Below are 20203 nucleotides of genomic sequence, written 5' to 3'. Positions count from 1 at the left end.
ATCTCAGAGCTGAGACCAGATAAGAACAACCTTCCTCTGTGACCAGACAGCCTGACAACCTATAGTGCGACACACACACACACACACACACACACACACACACACACACACACACACACACACACACACACACACACACACACACACACACACACACACACACACACACACACACACTTCTATTAGAACATGCAGTGCCAGGTCAATGTTATGGAGGGTCTCACAGCACACCCCTGCTCCAACTGGTCCACACTTTGCACAAATATTGCTCAGTGGTCATTGCGATTGCTGCTTTACGCACCGTTAATGTATTTTGTAAACACGTTGTTACATTTACATTTTTTTTATCGTTTTTTTGCCCCACATTTTGGCCAGTAGTCGGCCTGTTGCACCACATTTGGTTACATATAGAATTATGTTAATTAGTTCTAGGCTATACCTGATGTAATGACAGCTATCAAATACAACTCACTAATGTCATTCAGAGGGTGACACTGATTACATCCCACATGTTCTTCTAATGGTTTTGATTGTCTGTCAGTGTTTATGTCATTCATAAAATCACTCTGCAAGTGATCCAGACAAGTTCTCTGTTGTCCCAAATGTGTCTACCATTTGTCATTTAATATCATGTAGGCAAGGTAACTGAGCACAATCATTTTAAAATATTGGACTAATTTATTCCCAACTTCTTCCCAACCATTGAACGTTTTTAATGTGGGAAATGAAGAGGGAATAACTCACAACTTTGTTTATTCTCCTCTATCTAGCCTATAACTCATTCATTCAAACCAATGTTACATGTGCATGCACACATCATTTGTTTTCCTTATTAAATGAAAACACTACCCTGGATTCACAACACATTCTCCAATGACTTTTTCCTTCTCAGAATTAAAACTACATTGCTGCCTACATGTATACAAATACATGATCAATAAATTACAGTCAAAGCTGATGGGGACAGCTGGGAGGAAGCCTGGTAGTGTCTGTAGTACAGGGGGGCTTTCACATAGGAAGGGGACAAACTTTTTTTTCTAGTTCAATGAATCAATGGTCCACTCCAAACTTGTGAAACTTAACAAGTTGTCTTTGCATTCAACAGCTTGACAGATATTATTATACTATATACTATTGTCTGTGCCCCCCAACACACACACACAGACCAAAAAAGAAAAGTAATTAGGATAAGCTCCATGTGTAATTACTCCAGAATTGTCATCTGTTGAACAGGTTCATGAATACTGACCTGAGGGTCTCCAGTGCACAGTGTGGACTCCCCAGTCCAACGCAGAGCTTCGTCACGCCTGAGTCGCCCAGATCATTATTGCTTAGATCCATTTCTTTCAAACCAGAGGAGCTGAGAACTGATGATAACTCCTCACAGCATCTCTCTGACAGGTTACAGCCACTCAATCTGAAGAAACAGTAGTGATTACATCATTGTTTCTACTTTATGTTGCAATGCTCTAGTTTAATAAAAGCTGAGGGTGTCTAAGAATAGTTATGGTGAATTTAATGTTTTTTTGTTTCCTCCTCAAACCAGTAACGTATTTTCATTTTGTCCGTCTGTCCGTCTGTCTATCTGTTAGTAAAATAAATTATGAACAGATGGCCAAGATTTCATGGAACTTAGAGGGTAAATTCAGTAGGCTGCCATGACAAGATGATTAAAGTTGGGGTTTAACAGCCTGGCTACTGCTGGCTATTGTGCACATTATATATTATAGATATGTCTGGATTATGGTGTGTCATTGGCACTGCAGCTAACCACCACAATAATGTATAATACAGAACATGAGCACGTGGTGCTCGCCTTATCCGCTTGTCTGGTGTAGCTGGTATGATTGACATCAATTGGAGCTTTACAAACACATACACGCACAATATATTCCACGCACAGACGCGCATTTTCGCGCCTAAAGTAGTTTGGACTGGAACACTGAACCACCTGCTATCTGTAAGCCTACAGAGAGGAGCTATGACCCGGGTGTGAGAGGTAACGCTAGCTGAGACCTGCGACCCACACTGACTTCATCCTTATAGATTTTATCACCTTTGCCTTGTAAGTTATGTCTGTCTCTTTTTTTTTTTTCTATAATTTTTATCCCGCGATTTTTGTAACCCATTTTTTTCACCCGGTGCCAATTTCCTAAGTGATCCTGGGCGCTACACCAGCCCTACACCAGCGCTACACCAGTCCCCCACAGCCAGGGAGGCCAGGGCCGAGCTCATGCTTCCTTCAGTGCATGAGAGCCAACTGACCTTCTTGTCACCTGACAGGGGGGAGTTTCCCTGGTTGGACGTAGCGCGTGGAAGGAACACGTTATTCCAACCAGTTCCCTTCCCCTCCATCAGGCGCCCCGGCTGTCATGGGGGAGGCGGTATAGCGACCAGGATTACTACATGTTTTTGTGAGGGTATTAACTACCCTAGGAGACACGGGGAGAACATGCAAACTCCACACAGAGTAGGCCCTTTCGCCAACCCCACCCTGGGTATGGGCGCTGATGACGCGGAGGAGAAGACACGCCCCCAGCGCACACAGCGTCCCTGGCGGGCATCGAACCCAGGACCTTCTAGCTGTGAGGCGACAGCGCTACCGACTGCGCCACCGTGCCCCTAAGTTATGTCTGTCTCAATTGTGTTGATTTAAATATTTTTTGTTATCTTACCTCTGACTGTTGACTGTTGTATTATAGTTATTATAAAAGGAAAGCAGTCAGTCCCTAGTCAGTGCAGTGTTGTGTGTACCAGGTGTGCGTGCAGCTGTGCACCACGTTTAAAACAACAACACTGAACGGACAGACAGACAGACAGACAGACAGACAGACAGACAGAAGAACAAAAGCATTAGCTGCTGTTTGTGATTGTAAATATATTATAATAAATATTATAAATATTATAATGGAAATATTAACAAATATTTCCATCCCCCATAGCAATCCACACAGCCACACATACCGAAGATAAACGAGGGAAGAAAAACAGGCAGACAGAGCTTACATGCATCCCCCTAATCATTCTGAGTAATGGATGTGTTTGATATTGAATCGGAAGCCTTGTAATGTTATTTCGCGTTTTTTGGGGCATGGTTAAATCAATGCATTTTATTTCATGGTCAGTCACTTCATCCTGCCACTGTATAATAGTTGGTCAAATATATTAGCCTTCCCAAACGGCAGTCTCACCTGCCTTATATGCACGCACACAGAAAATGTATAATAGTCTATGTAAGAGCAAGGTTCCTAATTTTCTTGGATAAGCTGAACTAGTTTAAGAGTGCCAATGATTTAAAAAAAATGTCATCAGCTCTCGGAGAGGTTACAGCCACTCAGCACGAAGAAACATTAGTGTTCAAATCAATTAACCATTTTAACAAACAAGACAGTTTAACAACATTTGAGTACATCTGGGGTCCTATCGGGTTATATTGACTGCTGTGTGACTGGTCTGCTTTGTATAGGCCTAATTGTCTCCGCCAGGCCGAAGGCACCCTGTCCGTCCGTCCTTATGTCTGTGAACAGCTAATCTCCGGCACCGTTGGCCTGATCGTAGTGAAACTTTGCACACACACTCCCTGGATGCCAATTCCGAACCTCTGCCCCAAATGTTTCCACAAATTTACCACTTTAACCCCTCCATCGCTATTTGGTCATTATTGGCGCAAACTATTTTCAGAAAATGCAAAAATAGACGATCTACAAGCCTACAACAAGTCACGAAGCGACAGGCAGTAGATCTGCTATTTCTAAAATGTGTCATTTGCTATAGGACTTAAGTAGTTAAATTATTGTATTTACTTTCACATAAAATTTAAAAAATGACATTAAATGTATCCAGTTATCAGTTCACCTACAGAGCTCTATTGGAGGCTTTGACCACAGGCAGCAGCCCCAGAAGAGCCTTCTCTGAAGGACAGTATTTCTTCAGGTCAAATACATCCAGCTCCTTTCCTGTTGACAGCAATATGAAGACCAGAGCTGACCACTGAGCAGGAGAGAGGTTTTCTGTGGAGAGACTTCCTGAGCTCAGGTACTGTTGGATATCTTCCTCTAGAGAATGATCATTCAGCTCATTCAGACAGTGGAACAGATTGATGCTTCTCTCTGGAGAGGGGTTCTCTCTGATCTTCTCCTTGATGTACTCGACTGTTTCCTGATTGGTATGTGACGTACTTCCTGTCTGTCCCAACAGTGTTTGTAAGAGAGTCTGATTGGTTTCCAATGAGAGGCCCAGCAGGAAACGGAGGAACAAGTCCCAGTGTCCATTTGGACTCTGTAAGGCCTTGTCTACAGCACTCTGGTAGAGGTGTGTTGTCTTAGATTTGCATCTAAATACCTTGGACCACATGGAGGTTGACAGTAGGTTGACACCGGTGTTGATGAATGAGACAAAGACATAAAGAGCAGCCAGAAACTCCTGAACACTCAGATGGACAAAGCAGAACACCTTTTCCTTCTGCCACCCACCCTCCATCTCTTTAAACATCTCTGTGAACACTCCTGAGTACACTGCTGCATCTCTGATATCAATGCCACACTCTTTCAGGTCTGCTTCATAGAAGATCAGGTTGCCTTTCTCCAGCTGTTTATAAGCCAGTTTCCCCAAAGAAAGAATGGCCTGACCTGGATTCCAGTCAGAATGTGTCTGAGCTTCATCATGATACTTCACATTCGTCTGTTTGGACTGAACCAACATGAAGTGGATGAACATATTAGTCAGGGTTGTTGGTAGAGTTCCTTTCTCCACTGTTTTCAACATGTCCTCCAGAACTGCAGCAATGATCGAACAGAAGACTGGGATGTGACACATGATGTAGAGGCTACGTGATGTCTCGATGTGTGAGTAGATTGTACTGGCCTGGTTCCTATCACTGAATTTCTTTGTGAAGTACTCCTTCTTCTGGAGGTCATTGAACCCTCTCACCTCTGTCACCCTGTCAACATACTCTTTAGGGATCAGAGTGGCTGCTGCAGGTCGTGTGGTTATCCAGATGCGAGCAGAGGGAAGCAGGTTTCCACTGATCAGGTTTGTCAGCAGAACATCCACTGACGTTGGCTTTGTTTCATCAGTCCAGATCTTAGTTTGCTTAAAATTTAAAGAAGAACGAAACTCGTCCAGACCATCAAAGATTAACATAACGTTGGGATTGTTGAAGCTGCAGATTCCTGCTTCCTTTGTTTCACCAAACAAGTGATGAATAAGTTCCACCAAACTGTATTTCTTCTTCTCCTTCAGTATCAAATTCAGCTCTCGGAAAGTGAATGGAAACATGAAGTGGATATCCTTGTTGGTTTTGTCTTCTGCCCAGTCTATAGAGCATTTCTGAGTTAAGACTGTTTTACCAATGCCAGCCACTCCCTTTGTCATCACTAATCTGACTGGTTTATCTTGTCCAGCTAAAGGTTTAAACATGTCTTCTAATTTGATTGGTGCTTCTGTTCTGGATGGTGTTTCAATCTGTCTGACCTCATGTTCCAGATTGACCTGTCCACTCCATCCCTCTGTGATGTCAAGCTCTGTGAAGATGTTATTCAGAAGTGTTGGCGTTACTTGTTGTTTCCACTCAGACACTTTCTCAAACGTATTCTTCAGATTAGACTTGAGTTGTTGTTGCCACCCAGCAGCAGGAGTTCCTAAACGACAAAAAAACAGAGGACATCAATAAGTGCATGTTATGGTATATGGTCCTCACATGAGAGGTCTTGATCATTCTAATGTTAAAGGGATCGTGTGTCTGCTGCTGTAGCTGCTGAACAGAAAAGTCTTCCATTTGATGTTAGATTATTTAAAATGACAATGATTAACCACTACAGCCCTACATAATTTGTCATACTACAAATAGCGTAAATAGCATATCTACATCTACATGCCGCACCATGTTATGAGCTTGTAGATGGGCTATTTTACTATTTTACTAAACTAGTGGTTCGGGCCTCACATCTGCGTCACACCGCCGATACGACCGATATGCCCATAGGCTATATGGCTGTATCAGAGGCAGCCATTTTTAGCGGTGCCAACCGCTCTACGTTTGACTCTGTCTGCGTGTGTCCGTTTGTTTGAGCACGGGATGTCCGTTTGTTTGAGCACGGGATGAGCACGGCAAAGAAGCAAACAGCTATAACTCCAGTTTGCAGCATGCCACCAAGTCCAAATTTGGTATGTGGACTTAGACCACCAATAGGGACGAGCATGAATTGATGACGTTATCAAAGAGGGGTCCAGGGACCTCCAGCGCCCGTATGAGCACGGGATGAGCACGGGATTTTAAACAGCTATAACTCCAGTTTGCAGCATGCCACCAAGTCCACATTTGGTATGTGAACTTAGACCAGCAATAGGGACCAGCATGAATTGCTGAAGCCCCGCCCCCTCTGTCTTCCCATTGGCTGGCCTTCAAACAGCCATAACTCAAGTTCGCAGCATGCTATGGAGTACAAATTTTGTACATGGACTAAAGCCAGCAATAGGGACTAACTGTCATTACTTAAGCCCCGCCCCCTTTGTCTGCCCATTGGCTGGGCTTTAAACAGCCATCATTCCAGTTTGCAGCATGCTACCAAGTACAAATTTGGTAAGTGGACTCAGACCACCAATAGGGACGAACTGAAATGAGTTAAGGCCCGCCCCAAAGGCACCGCTTCCTTCACACATAGGGTGTGATTTTTATGGATCAGAAACGACATATCTGTTACTTGTTACACGGTTTATGTTGTGTCAGACACCAGTGCATGTTCCATATGTGCATTTGGTATATGTTGTGTATGACATCAGTGCATGTTGATCTCCATATACTGTATGTGTATTTCACGTGACAACAGTTAATGTTGATCTCCATACTGTATGTGTATTTCACGTGACATCAGTGTATGTTGATCTCCATACTGTATGTGCATTTTCCAGGGGTCTGTGTTTGCATCAAGGTCAAGGTCTCTCAGGGCTGTGGGGCTACACCAAATCAACATTAACGGTACAGATACACTGGCAATTCACGGTTGAAAACACCTGCTCCACTCACCGCTTCATGCCTGTGGGCAAGTCACATATTTGTGCCACACTTGTGATTGACAGCAATCAGTCAGAATTGAAATGTTGTATGGAAATAGCACATTTATTTTAATTAAGTGATTTTATGTGTAAAACTAATACAAATTGAGCAACTATGTGGTCTGTTTGTGACTTTGTATAGATTGTATACGATCCAGCTATATAGACAGAGATCAAGCCTGTGTATTTCTCCTGCCCGTCTCTCAGCATGCAGTAATCTACTACTCCTGCTAATGCTGATATTTACTATATATATATATATATATACATTATTATGTCTGAATTTAAGAAAATACAAACATAGCCTACAACTCCATGATTAATAGCCTTATATGAAGGGGTCTTCAACGTTTTTCAGGCCAAGGACCGCTTAGCTGAGAGAGAGATGAAGCAGGGACCCCCACTACATATTGTATAAACTTGTGTTGCAGATTAAACTTTTTCATAGATCTCATAGATCACTTCTCATAGAGTTGTTTGACAGCCCTGTCATCAGTGTATGTTGGATTCATGTTAATGTGTATTTTCAGACATTTAATCACTTAAACCGTCAACACTTAGTAAACTTGACCTTTCACTTTGTACTTAATATACCTCTTTGCCGAAAATAGCCGATGTACAAGTGAGCGGTTGAGACTAGTGAGCTTGTAGATCGGCTATTTTTGGCTGAAGTTCTTCTCAGAATAGGGATGCTACTGTTCAAGTGGTTAATTTAAAAATAAAAATCCTATCACACAAAGATTTGGCTGTAGTAACTTTGAGGACCCCCTAGGGCAGTGGTTCCCAAACTGGGGGTCGGGACCCCCTGAGGTCCCCAAATGTTTTGAGGGGTCCCCAGATGATTAGCTTCATGTGCAACATTGTTTTCCCACTCAACAGTAAACAAAACAACATACAATATACAGTAAGTGCATACAGGGTATCTGCACATTTCTAAAGTCACACTTTTAGGACTTGTGAAACATTAACTAAGTAAAAGGCCATTTCTACAAACCACACACTATACTATAAATTCAAACATTGGCCAAATTGTCAAATATTACCTAATAAAGAGGCAAACATTTTGAAAACGGCTCACATTGCGAGACATTGTGAGCTTGCAGATCGTCTATTTTCACAATATTTATCTGTGGAACAGAGTCAAACTAAATTTAAAACCTCAAATCCTACAATTCCAAGTGCTTATCAGGGCGGCGGGTCCCCATTTCAAATATGAATATTTTGAAGGGTCGCATTCTGAAAAGTTTGGGAACCCTTGGCCTAGGGGTCCCGGACCCCCTGTTGAAGACCCCTGATTTATGGCATACATTTAAATAGAGCTTACATAGGCTTCTAAAGTCAATACATCCACAATAAAGTTGGTCAGCACAAAACGATGCTTTAGTTCATTCATACTGTAGGTGCTTAATGTTTGTATTCTATTAAATGCAGTCGCTATATGATCCGGGACCAGCGCAGCGGGACCTCCCAGACGGAGGTCCGGCTGTCATTGCAACAGGCGTCCTGTACAGGACTGCTCACAGGCAGGCAGGAGATACTTGCTGTCTGTTTTTGACAGCTTGTCTGTAAATTATATATGCATTTTAGTTATAAGATAGACCACTTAGTTTCTCTATGTTGATTAATATCGCATCTACAACTAAGTTACAAATTCTATTGATGTTCCCGAGTCCCGGGGGTTCGGTTAACCCTTTAAGACCGGGAACTCGTCTGTGTCACTTTAGACTTCTTTGGCTATTCAAAAATAGCTGATATACAAGCTCATAGCACCGTGCTATGAACTTGTAGATCTGCTATTTTTGAAAAAGAAAGTTGTGAAAATTTGTGCAAATCTTTGAATATATATGTACATTTTTAACTAAAATCTTTGCTTCTGGGGGGTTCCTGGAACATAACAATTTCAGATGGGGGTCCGCGACCAAATACATATCATTTTGGGGGCCTTGACATGAAAAAGTTTGAGAACCACTGATATATTAGCTCCAGACTAATCTGCCATTGCAAAAAAAAAATACCTTGGCAGATTAGGTCTGTCCCCTCTCAATAGAGATTTTATTTCTCTCCCTCCGAAGTTGTGAGGGACCAATCAGATCCCAGTATGCAAATATGAGGCATTTATTTTATTTGCCCCTCGGAAATGCAGGTTCCACACAGAGATTCCAGACTAATATCTACGCAGTGATATTAGTCTGGCCATGCCAGGCTACTGATAAATAGCCTATAATATATCCACAAGTTTCCTAGGGCGTTGTGGGCATCACTTCCTGTCGATTTGATCCAATGAAATCCAATGATATCCAATTAAATCGACAGGAAGTGATGCCCACAACGCCCTGGGAAACTTGTGGATAAAAAAAGAAAAAACTGTTAGGATTTAGAAGACATTTGTAGAATCCCCAGAAGCAAAGATTTGAGTTACAAATGTTTGCTTTAAAAATTATTTATATATTCAAGGATTTGCTCATAGCACTCATAGCACCGCGCTATGAGCTTGTAGATCTGCTATTTTTGAATAGCCAAAGAAATCTAAAAATGACACAGATCTGAATGGGTTAAACTGTTCATCTGAAGTGGTGTCAAATTCCACTCATCACTTGTCTTTATGACAAAATATATCCTACATTTGCAAGCATTTCCGTGTTGATTTAGATCATGTTACATTGTCAAGTGCAACAAAGCCATATGAATATTGTTTCAGCATTTAAAATCAACATCATCAATTAAGACAACAACATTGACGGCTGCCACGGAGGCGAATGAGGATGCAGACGCACTTCTAAAGTGTCTACATTGTGTAAGTAGCAAACGCATGCTTTTCTTATGGTCAGTATAAAGTTTAGCCAAATTCTAATTGGTAATGTTTACATTTGTGAAGCGTCAAAGTCTCTTTTATTTACACAATTGGTTAATATGTGATTAGACAACACAGGTTTTATTTATTTTGAAATCTACCTGCTATATATACTGGAAGTTGGAAGTAGATTGTCTAGATGAAACGGACGAGGAGTCTACGCCTGAGTATTACAGACGTGGTGAAATGAAAAATACGTTTTTCACACTTTTAGAGCATATTCGTGGTCATAATTTGGACATACCTAACAATAGATGCAAAAAAAAAGTCCCTAAAAGGACAATCTTAATTACTTAGTCATTATATTATTATATTAAACGTACTGCGTGATGACATAGATACTGGATTTCATTCAACAGTGTGATTCCCATAGCTGCACGTTCCTCCACTCGCACCTTACAAGACTACTCCGTTTTGAATCTCATCGTTTTAAACATACTCAGCACACTAGAATATGTATCTGAAAAATTATAGTTTTTTATAGTTGCATATTTGCAACATAGTTGCAAATATGCTTCACACTGGCCGCCTCTCTCTCCCTTGGGCAGCGTGAGCAGCAAGCAGCCCTCTGCTGCACACAGCTGCAGTAAGTGAGATTCCAGCGTTCCATAGCCTGAAAGGATGGGACCTTCTGATTGGTTGCTATGCCGTTTCAGACTGAAACTTCTAAATAAAATGACCAAAATATTTCACCACAACTTTAAATACCAGTCCACACCATTAAGGAGAGCAGTACAGTCTCCTTGTTTAATGTGTTGTTGATATAATAAGAGCAAAATCAAATAACACTTTTTGTTGTAAAGCAAAAGTCTTTATCGTCTGTAACGTAGAATCTTTAAAACATTAAGACAATGCAGAGGTTAAGCTGTGTGTGCTGGACTCCTTTAAATCTTTATGGATATATTTTTTGTGTGTGTCAAAGACTGTCAATCAAACAATTACGAAATAACCAGAGCAGCCCTCAGTAGAAGCATGTTGTCAAACAACAGCATTTAGGAGAGATCAAGAGACAATACAACACAACAAAACTCAAGTTATTTTGGAGAGAGGGACAGAGGGAGGGGGAGAGAGAGAGAAGGGACAACAGAGAGGGGGTGAAGGGAAAAGGCAGACAGGGAGAAAGAGGGGGAGAGGGAAGCAAATGAAAAACAGACAAATATGAGTAAACTGAAACTGGTTGCTGAAACTGTTCAATTCAAATAAGAAAGATCAGTTAAAATAAAAACATAATAATAAACAATAGACAGGTAGTAACAGAAGAGAAACAGACATACCAGGTTCTAGATCACTGTTCACCGTTACTGGATCACTTCTTGTTCTTAGGGGAATTTCTGTGACACAAACATGCACGCACGCGCACAACATATCACACCACACACAGAGACACAAGACACATGTCAGTTAACTCCATGAACAAATGAGAAGCAGTTCTCTGGGTATGATGCTAAATAGGAGCTCTGCATCCAACAGAAGTGACATTTAAAAAGGAAAACACATGCAGATGAAATGTTGTTCCTAATGGAGGAATGTCATTTTATCAGAGTCATTTTATCAGTCTCTATATGGAAATCTGAGCACAGGACCTGTCCTCCTAAATATGTCTTGAATTCTCTGCATATGTGATGCATATTTCATCAAATAAAACACACAACAAGCACCCATGTTTTATGAAAGCTGTCTATAATTTATCCTGAATGCTGATGTTGTTTTTGTTGGCGGCTAGGGTCAAATAAGACATACATAGAAAAACATTGTAAGATGACTAGTCACTTGTGCATTTTATAGATATAAACCATGAGGACTTGCCTTCATTTTCTTCATCAATGTCATCTTCAGTTCTCGCTGCTGAGTAGAGAGGAAAATATCAGTTTCACTTCATGTTGTTACAGAACGGAACACCTTCAGGTTAATTTATGTCCCATTTTTCTGCCATGTGAGCAGATTACCCAGATGTTGGCAGTGAACTGTCAGATATACCAGCCACTGAAAGGTCACTTCACACTATTTTAGAACAATGTTTTATTGCAGTGATGTCAGTCTGGGGTCCGTGTTGATCAAGCCTCTCATGAGGTTTTTACATACAGGAGTAGGAGCATGTTGTCAATATTCATTTGTTAGGATGGAGCTCCTGTCTCCACCAGAATGTAGGAGAGCTCAAGAGCTGATCTAACCTGTTAGGAGTAATTCCCAGCAGATGTGTGGAAGGACAGATGTGTTGCATGGGAATGTTCGACAGCAAGATTGTTAAAATATATAATTTAGCTAGAAATTGATTTTGTTTTTGTTACAAACCTTGTATGACAGTGGTGATATGTCAGGTTTCCATGCAGTCACAATTACAAATCACCTGCCTTGTTGTCACAACAATAACCATGCTATACAATTTCATAGTAAATATTATATTCGTAGTCACGCTAAACTGAAGACCAGTTATGTCTCTTTTCCACATCTCTGCAATTACTGCATTACCTACTGTAGTCTTTCTGCTATCACACACACTGTAATATTCAAAGCTTTAAAAAATTACGTTTATAATGAAAATCAATGAATCGAGCTGAAACTATGGAGGTGACTTATGTCACAGTACTGACATCACAGTACTGACATCACAGACGGGCCACATGAAGTCCTAGATCCACATGAAAGCCATGTAGTTATTAGACCCCCAATGGTAGGAGTGTGAATTATGAGATGTTTGTGGAATACAGAGTATTACAGACCCTGGATGTGGTTAATTTCTTATTATTATGATACATAAATACATATAAAATACATTTGTCTACTACTTCAGATTAGAATTATAATTTGATGTGGAAGGTGAACTCTCAAACCCTTAAAAAACACTGTAGGTGTCCATTAAAAAGAGTCATTCATTGTCTAGATGAGAGAATCACATCGCAATGCAGGCAAATATGTAACACTGTAGGGGTTAATTGAACTAATCAATTCAATAGTTGCAGCTCTACAACACTGTGATTACTAACAACACCAAGTTCTCACTTTATACAGTAGCAACTGTCTGCCAGGTTCAGCAGGAGGATTGATGATTCATTCATTATGAACACACACATGTGTTATGGTTGTTATGCTCCTCTCTATTGACACTATCATTATTTTCATAATGACAATAATATTTTACAATTATAATATTATTATAAATTAGTCACATCAAAAACGGCTCAAATAAAGTTCCCTAAACTCACTCACCTTCCAGACCCACAGGCCCAAACCGAGGTGGAGGCGACACACCAAGACCAAGCATCCTCCTCACAGACCGGGGCAACATCTTCTTTATACGATCTGAGATGGAATTCAAACACAGTGATAACATATTACATAACAGTGCACGCGCACGCACACGCACACACACACACACACACACACACACACACACACACACACACACAGAGTAACATTAAAGGCAGTAAAATGTGTTACTGACAAGGAGTGTGCCGTGTGCCATAGGGATGCCGATCTTTTCTTTTTTCAATATTCATGGAAGTCTCCATATTCAGTAAATCGATTTTACAAAAATGGTTCATGTACAGCCAAAATATAGGCTAATACTACTGTACAGTAAATTGCCATTTATTGTTCACACTGTCAGCTGTTTCATATTACAGTAATGTAAACTCTAGCCTAATGTAGAGGAGCTCTTCTCTGCCTGTCTGTCACACAGCAGTCCCCACAACATGTAGCTCCGCCTCTCTTACGTTCGTCTCCCTAAACTCGGTTTATACTTCCGTCGTATGATGGTGTCGCATGCGGTGCGCAAGCCGATTTGCAAGCCCACAACGCGTTGTGGATGTAACACGGTGTGGGTTTGTAGGTCAGCTGTCATCGCTGCCATTGTACACCGAAGCAAAAACAGGCACCATCTCAACAAAAGCGAACAGACATAAAGCGGGGATTTCAGAGAACTGCAAAATGGCTCACAGACGAGAGAGACGAATAGTCGAAAAAACGTTGCCAGGGCAGTAGAATATTATATATTGATCAGTTTCTGGCATCCCTAGCAATATTCAGTGAACCTATAAAAGGGGCTGCCCCTTATAAACGTTTACAAAATAATATTTGTTTATTATATTAAATATATGTTTAATTGAGGTATTCCCTTTTTTCACATTTATTTTTTTTCGCCCATATTACTGTCATGTCAAAATATTGCTTTTAACAAGTAAAATAAGCAAATACATGCCAATTTAGTATTAACAAGGGAGTTGTGTGGGCACTGATTTGCGCTGATCGTTCACATCCCAGTGTAGTGAGTGAATCTAGCTAACTCTGGCTACAGACACTGTCGGTTTGAAAGAGCAGTGTTTGTGGGTACTTTTTGATGGGAAATCGTCGCAATGGAGAAATCACATCCAATATAAACACCTGGATGTGAATCACCTATATTACCTCATATACTGCCTACCTCTGTGATCCGGACGATTTGAAGAATTAATCCAGCGTTTGAGGTGAGAACATAGCCTGGTTCCAGACCATAGACCACACCCACTCTCTGAGTGGACTGCCGCTTGGTCTGGTGTTGTAAATGTGAACCTCGATTTTTTCAATACAAAATGTATAGTCCAATGAGAGTCGGAGGTGGGGGTGGGGATCCATTAGGAGTGGTTTAGGCCAATTCTAATCCCCTCCCCCTTGTAATCGACTACACTGGAGCCAATGTCAGACTGAAGCTCCACGCAGCTTCAGTCTGATAATCAGGCTAGTGAGAACATGGAGTGTAGGCAGCGGTGTCATGGTGATTTTTTTTACTGGCAGGACGGTATTATTTTAATGACGTCACGTGGACGGCACGCGCACACCGTGCACATTTTATTTTACCTTAAATTAGGATAGGAAATGTTTTTTTATCTTAGTTTTAGTCTTTTTAAACTAATACAAATTCAAGGAATGCCATGAATTATAGGAGCTGAAACTATAAGTTTGCTTTGAACGAGTGTCTTTCTCTTCTTCAATGGTGGCTGAGGCATTGCTGCGTGCAGATAGGATACTGGCAGCAGCCCTACTGAAGCCAACATGCTGTGTACCGGCTCTGCGTGTAGCCTATAGATGACTATAGATACTCACTTGTAAACCTGTTATGCAAAGTAGCCATTTGGGTACTTGGCTCATGAATCTATGGGGGGGGGCACGTTCTAGCGTGCACGTGTGCGCACATGCGTGCACTGTACTGTGCCGTACCTTGCGCGTGAAAAAACTACTGGCCAGACGCCATCCTACTCCGTGTGGCCTCCATGACACCACTGAGTGTAGACCTACGTTTCAATCAAAAGTTAAGTGTTTGGCTGAAAATCCAATAGGCCTACTGTACTTCATGTTATAGTTAAAGGGGGATTTATTGATTTATATAAGGCCTTGTGTGGTAAGCTTCCTTTGTATCTATCCTGGCTTTTAGAACCAAAGGTTACTGGACATTCAACTTGTTCACATACCAGTACATACATATATATATATATATATTATTATTTTTTTTGTAATGTGGTTCAAATGTTTGTTATTGTTTTTCATTACATGTATTGTATTTTATATGCTGTGATCAGAGCGTCCTTGAAAAAGAGAGCTTGCTCTCAATGGGCTTCCCTGAGTAAATAAAGGAAAAAGAAAGAAGAAAGAGTGAATTGATTTGACTTACAGAATCAGAATCAGAATCAGAATCAGAATCAGGTTTATTGTCACATCACAGGTTTACAAGGTAAAAAAGTGGGTGAAATTCGTTTTTGTACAACACTCCCATCGCAACGTTAAATTCCGTAGAAAGAAGAGTGGGGAGAGAGAAAAAGAAGAGGGGTAGGGGGTTAAGTGGGAAGGAGATCAACAGAGAACAATAGAAGGCCAAAAACAAGTTATCTACATATTTACAAAGTACCTGAGATAAGAGACAAACTAAGGTGCCTGAGCATAGCAGCAATGTATGTATACTGTGCATGATATACTTATAGACGCTAAGGTGCTTAAAGAGAAAAGAGCGCAGTAATAAAAAAATAAATAAAAAAAGATTGTGCGTTATACATGGGGATTAAGGTGCAGAGGGTCAGTGCGTGTTCACCTAAGGTGGACTGACCCTGGTATAATCCGCAAGTAGCTCCATGAAGGAGAGCAACAAAAAGTAATCTTTAGCATTGACTAAAGCTTTTGCCACAAAGAGTACAATTAAAGCCCTTTCTCCTGTGTGTATCAACATGTGTTTCTTAAGATTAGCATTGACTAAAGCTTTTGTCACAAACTGTACACTTAAAGGGTTTTTTTTCCCGCTGGTATGATTCCTCATAAGTCCAAGTCATTTCCTGGTATAATAATCCACAGGTGTGTTCAGGAAGAGCCAGAAAAGTCTGCAGCCAGCTGGGCAGTACCGCCTATTGTCAGGCTGCTGGAAAGGGGCTCATGCTTCATTCAGCATTCTGACAGCAGCCGGGTTAAAACTATTCCAGAACCTGGTGGTGGAACTCTTGATACTGCGATAGGTCCCCTTGCCCGGTCGCAGTCGTTGTAGGGTTCTGAACAGTCTGTGACTAGGGTGGTACTTGTCCTTGATGATGCGCTTGGCTTTGACCACGCACCGCTTCTTGTACAGATCCTGAAGCGCTGGGAGGTCGCTTCCCATTATCCGCTCTGCCGATCGCACTACTCGCTGTAGGTTGATCTTCTTACTTTTCTTGATCTTCTTACTTTTGCGCAGTGGCTTGATGTTAATTAATTAATATTTGGGAGCAGCTGTGTAAGATTCCAATAGTATAAGCATTTTAAATGGATTGTATATATACTCTTAACACACTTTCAATGGGATTTGGTCTTATAGATTATAATGCACTCAGTTTTGGCTATTTTCTGAGTGTAATTAATTGTAATTAATACATTTTCGACTATTCAAATAAACGCTTTAAAAATGACGATTAAACATCCGTGAAATTAATCGCTGGGCACAACCCTACTACCGACAAACAATTAGAACAACATTTGCTTGTGAAATTGCATGTGGCAGCTGAGCAGTAACTTTGTATTTATACATTATTTTATGTGTAACTTAAAATCAGTAGAGAAACTTACCACGATACTTCACACCAAGCACCAACACGAATACAGGGATGACAGCACCAATAATACCTCCAACAATCCTTCCCACAGGTGTCTGTTTCACAGGTTCAGGTTCTTAGGAAACAAAATAAACAATTATATTAAAGGATTTAATTTGCTTTCAATTCAACAATAATAAACATGCTCTGCACATTTTGTTGACAATGTTATCTGGTTAAATAATGAGGGAGATGTCATTATTTTAAACAAACTGAGGCAGGTACAATAACGTCCGAGTGGTTTTGGCATTGCAGCTTTGTTGTCCTGTGATTCTGGCCGGTCTAACTCTGCCAGCTGATCAGAGTGAGTGAGATTGACTAATAAGTTAACGATAGTGACAACAAAATGAAACACACGAAGCATATCTCAGTTTTGGGATTAGCACTAGTTTGACACCAGGACATGTTGACATGTTAATCTTCCTCAACAACACCCATTTGATTTAGTTTACTTCATGTCAGTTATTTTCTCCCTGATATCCAGCTGTGTACTAGGCTACCACATTCGGCAGTGCGACGTTGGTGTTCACCACTAGTATATTATATTATATTGTCGATCTCAGGCAGAAACCTTGTATTCACATCAATTACTGCCCTACTTCATCATACAGGAGTGTCGCACAGAAGTAGTGAAAATAGCAGATCTACAAGCTTGGCTATTTTCACTATTTTTGAAATGTTTTTTTTTATAATAAAATGGTTTTGGACATAAGAGTTTAAAACACGACAGTGACGATATATTATATATTAATTAATTCCAGTTTGTTATTATATTATAATCATCATATCCCTGTAACACAGTGGATACATTTCTACACATTGTGGAGTAAACTACATACCTTTGTAAAACACGTTGTCAGTGGCACCACTCTGCTCCACACTGACTGGGTTCTTCATTTCACAAAATAATAGTTTAACCTTCTTCCCTTCTACATCGTTGGTGATATTAGACTTTTTAGAGTTCTGTCCAGAGTCAGACACCATCCATTCCCCTTCATCTTTCTTCCAGCGATAGGTGACCGGACCTGAATCTCTGAGGTTCCCTTCACAGACCAGTGTGCAGCTGGTAGAGTTAGATGTACAAGGTACCACAATAGCCACCGTTGGTGTTGGAACATTCCCTGTTGGGAAAAAAAGAATGAACACAGCTCAGAATTAGTGGTGATATTGTCTCCAGCCTGCAGTTAGGACATTTTGATATTAGAAGACAGGCAGCATTTCTAATGTAAAGGATTGTGGGATTGACTGCGGAGTGGAGCAGGCGAGGGGAGCGTGGAAAAGTTGAGATCATCTAAGCTTTATGCAAATGAGCAGCTAATTTTGAGCTGAAGTCGTTCCGATCATTGAATGAGACAGGGCAGCAACCGTTTTGGTATTGGCACACAGCAGACAGCACCACTTGAGTTTGACAGAAAAGAGACAATGTTTAACATGGATAATATTGGGTGTCCGGAGCTGAATGGATAGGCAGGAGTTGACATTATAAATAGCCCGGATGTACTGGGGCCAGAGAAAATAATGTTAAAAAATAATAATAATACAAAGAAATAACATCTCAAATTATTTCCCTGTGTTACTTCATGTGAAATCACATCAGTAATAGGTAGATATTTGTAGTAGGTAGATATTTGTATAGAAAGGTCTAACCAGGGACTGGGGTCGCAAATTAGCCTAGGCTATAAACCCCATATACAATGCAACGGTTTCATGTTTTGTTTCATTGTTTTTTGTATTGTCCCTGTCAAATAAACATAAATAATAATAAGAAGAAGAAGAATTACCGCTACAACATAGCAATTTGTATCAACATAGCATATCGTTGCACTGGTCTGTAGCTGGAGCTCAGCACAAGCAGTTCACGGCTGTTTCTTTTTTTCATCCTTTTCAAAGTTAAGTAGAGAAAATATCATGTATATTTACTCACTAAGGTTGTACAGCAGTGTATGATAATGACTCGTCATGTCAGCAATGACTTGCCATCATACGCTGGTGAAAATAGCTGATTTACAACCTCACAATGCGACATGTTGTGAGCTTGTAGAGCGGCTTTTTTTCGTCAGCAGTTCTGCTAAATCAGCCTACAGCAGCCTATACTGTTTGCCTGATCAGCTGCAGCACGCAAGTGTGCTGTGTTTATATAGCGTAATAATCCCAATGCAAATACCTAGCCATTAGAATGTATTTCTACTTCCTGACAAGGACAGGCAAGAATACATTTAATTATACAAATTATAATACTCAGCAGACATTTCACCCTCCTGAAATCAAATGAGGTAGGGTAGGCTATATCTGTTTTTACAATGATCTGATAAATGCCTAAATGTCAACACAATTATTGTAATTGTAATCTTATGTTCTTTATATAAATGTATAGTAGTTATTTATTTACTTATTTACACATATGGAATAGTCCCCAATGTGATCATTTATTTATTTATGTATTTATTCAATTCATGTATTTATTACTTGTGTCAATTCTTGACATAGATTTCTGGGCCAGTGGTTACAATGGCGCACAGAAATCTTGAAAAGCCTCTTAATGTCTCCGCCTTAATGTAGACCCCTGGATAGGGACTGGGAATCAGAGGGTCCACAGCTTGTCCCTCCCTCCCCGAACATGACACCCAACACTCAACTGTTTTCAGGGCACTGTATTATATAGTTAGGATGTGCAGAGGACAATTTTCACATACAGTATGTGCAAGTGTATAGTGACAAACATATTCCAAAGGAGTGGGGACCATATTATTAATATATTATTCACAGACCTAAACGGCAGCTTAATGTAATAACAATGTCGATGTGTCCATGCTGGTATGAAATATACACACTATTATAAACAGCTTGTCATACAAAACAGAAGAAAGGAACTTTCTCTGCATAGCCAGACTGCTGCCTCCCACAATTTTCAAATGCTTCTATATAGCATTCGGAGATTGTGGAATAGTTGTCTGGCTACGCGAGACTAGATAGCCGGTGGCAGCTGAATGTCATATTAATTATTTAACAGACCAGGAGCACTAACAATCTCTATAGTTTGGCACAGATAAAAACTAAATAAATCATTGTGAAAAGTGTTCATTGGTGCTTCTAGAGGGATTAAACAATTAAACACAGCTTGCATTTTATGAATACAAGACAGGTGGGCACTCGGGACATCTGAGCACCATATTTTTGGGATGACTGGGCACCTGGACGAGTGGGCACCAGGACAGCT

The 20203-nt window shown here is 40.6% G+C and overlaps 1 protein-coding gene across 1 annotated transcript in view; it reads right to left on the bottom strand.

Annotated features, from left to right (window-relative positions):
- Positions 1–20203, bottom strand: part of LOC311053438 (NACHT, LRR and PYD domains-containing protein 3-like) — a 32890-nt gene that overhangs the window by 6000 nt on the left and 6687 nt on the right. Inside the window, exons 3-10 of the mRNA XM_084068965.1 lie at positions 17826–18107; positions 16961–17062; positions 13112–13204; positions 11711–11749; positions 11179–11235; positions 3860–5639; positions 1250–1417; positions 1–59 (exon numbers count right to left, since the gene is read on the bottom strand). The exon at positions 1–59 is cut by the window's left edge and continues 88 nt beyond it. Of these exons, the coding sequence (XP_083925091.1) occupies positions 1–59; positions 1250–1417; positions 3860–5639; positions 11179–11235; positions 11711–11749; positions 13112–13204; positions 16961–17062; positions 17826–18107 (2580 nt within the window). The remainder of the gene's footprint in view (positions 60–1249; positions 1418–3859; positions 5640–11178; positions 11236–11710; positions 11750–13111; positions 13205–16960; positions 17063–17825; positions 18108–20203) is intronic.

This window comes from Gymnoscopelus microlampas (genome assembly GCF_963454915.1).
Source record: "Gymnoscopelus microlampas genome assembly, chromosome: 10".
NCBI lineage: Eukaryota > Metazoa > Chordata > Actinopteri > Myctophiformes > Myctophidae > Gymnoscopelus > Gymnoscopelus microlampas.
Note: the sequence above shows the minus strand (reverse complement) of the source record. Positions and strands in the feature narration are given on the sequence as shown.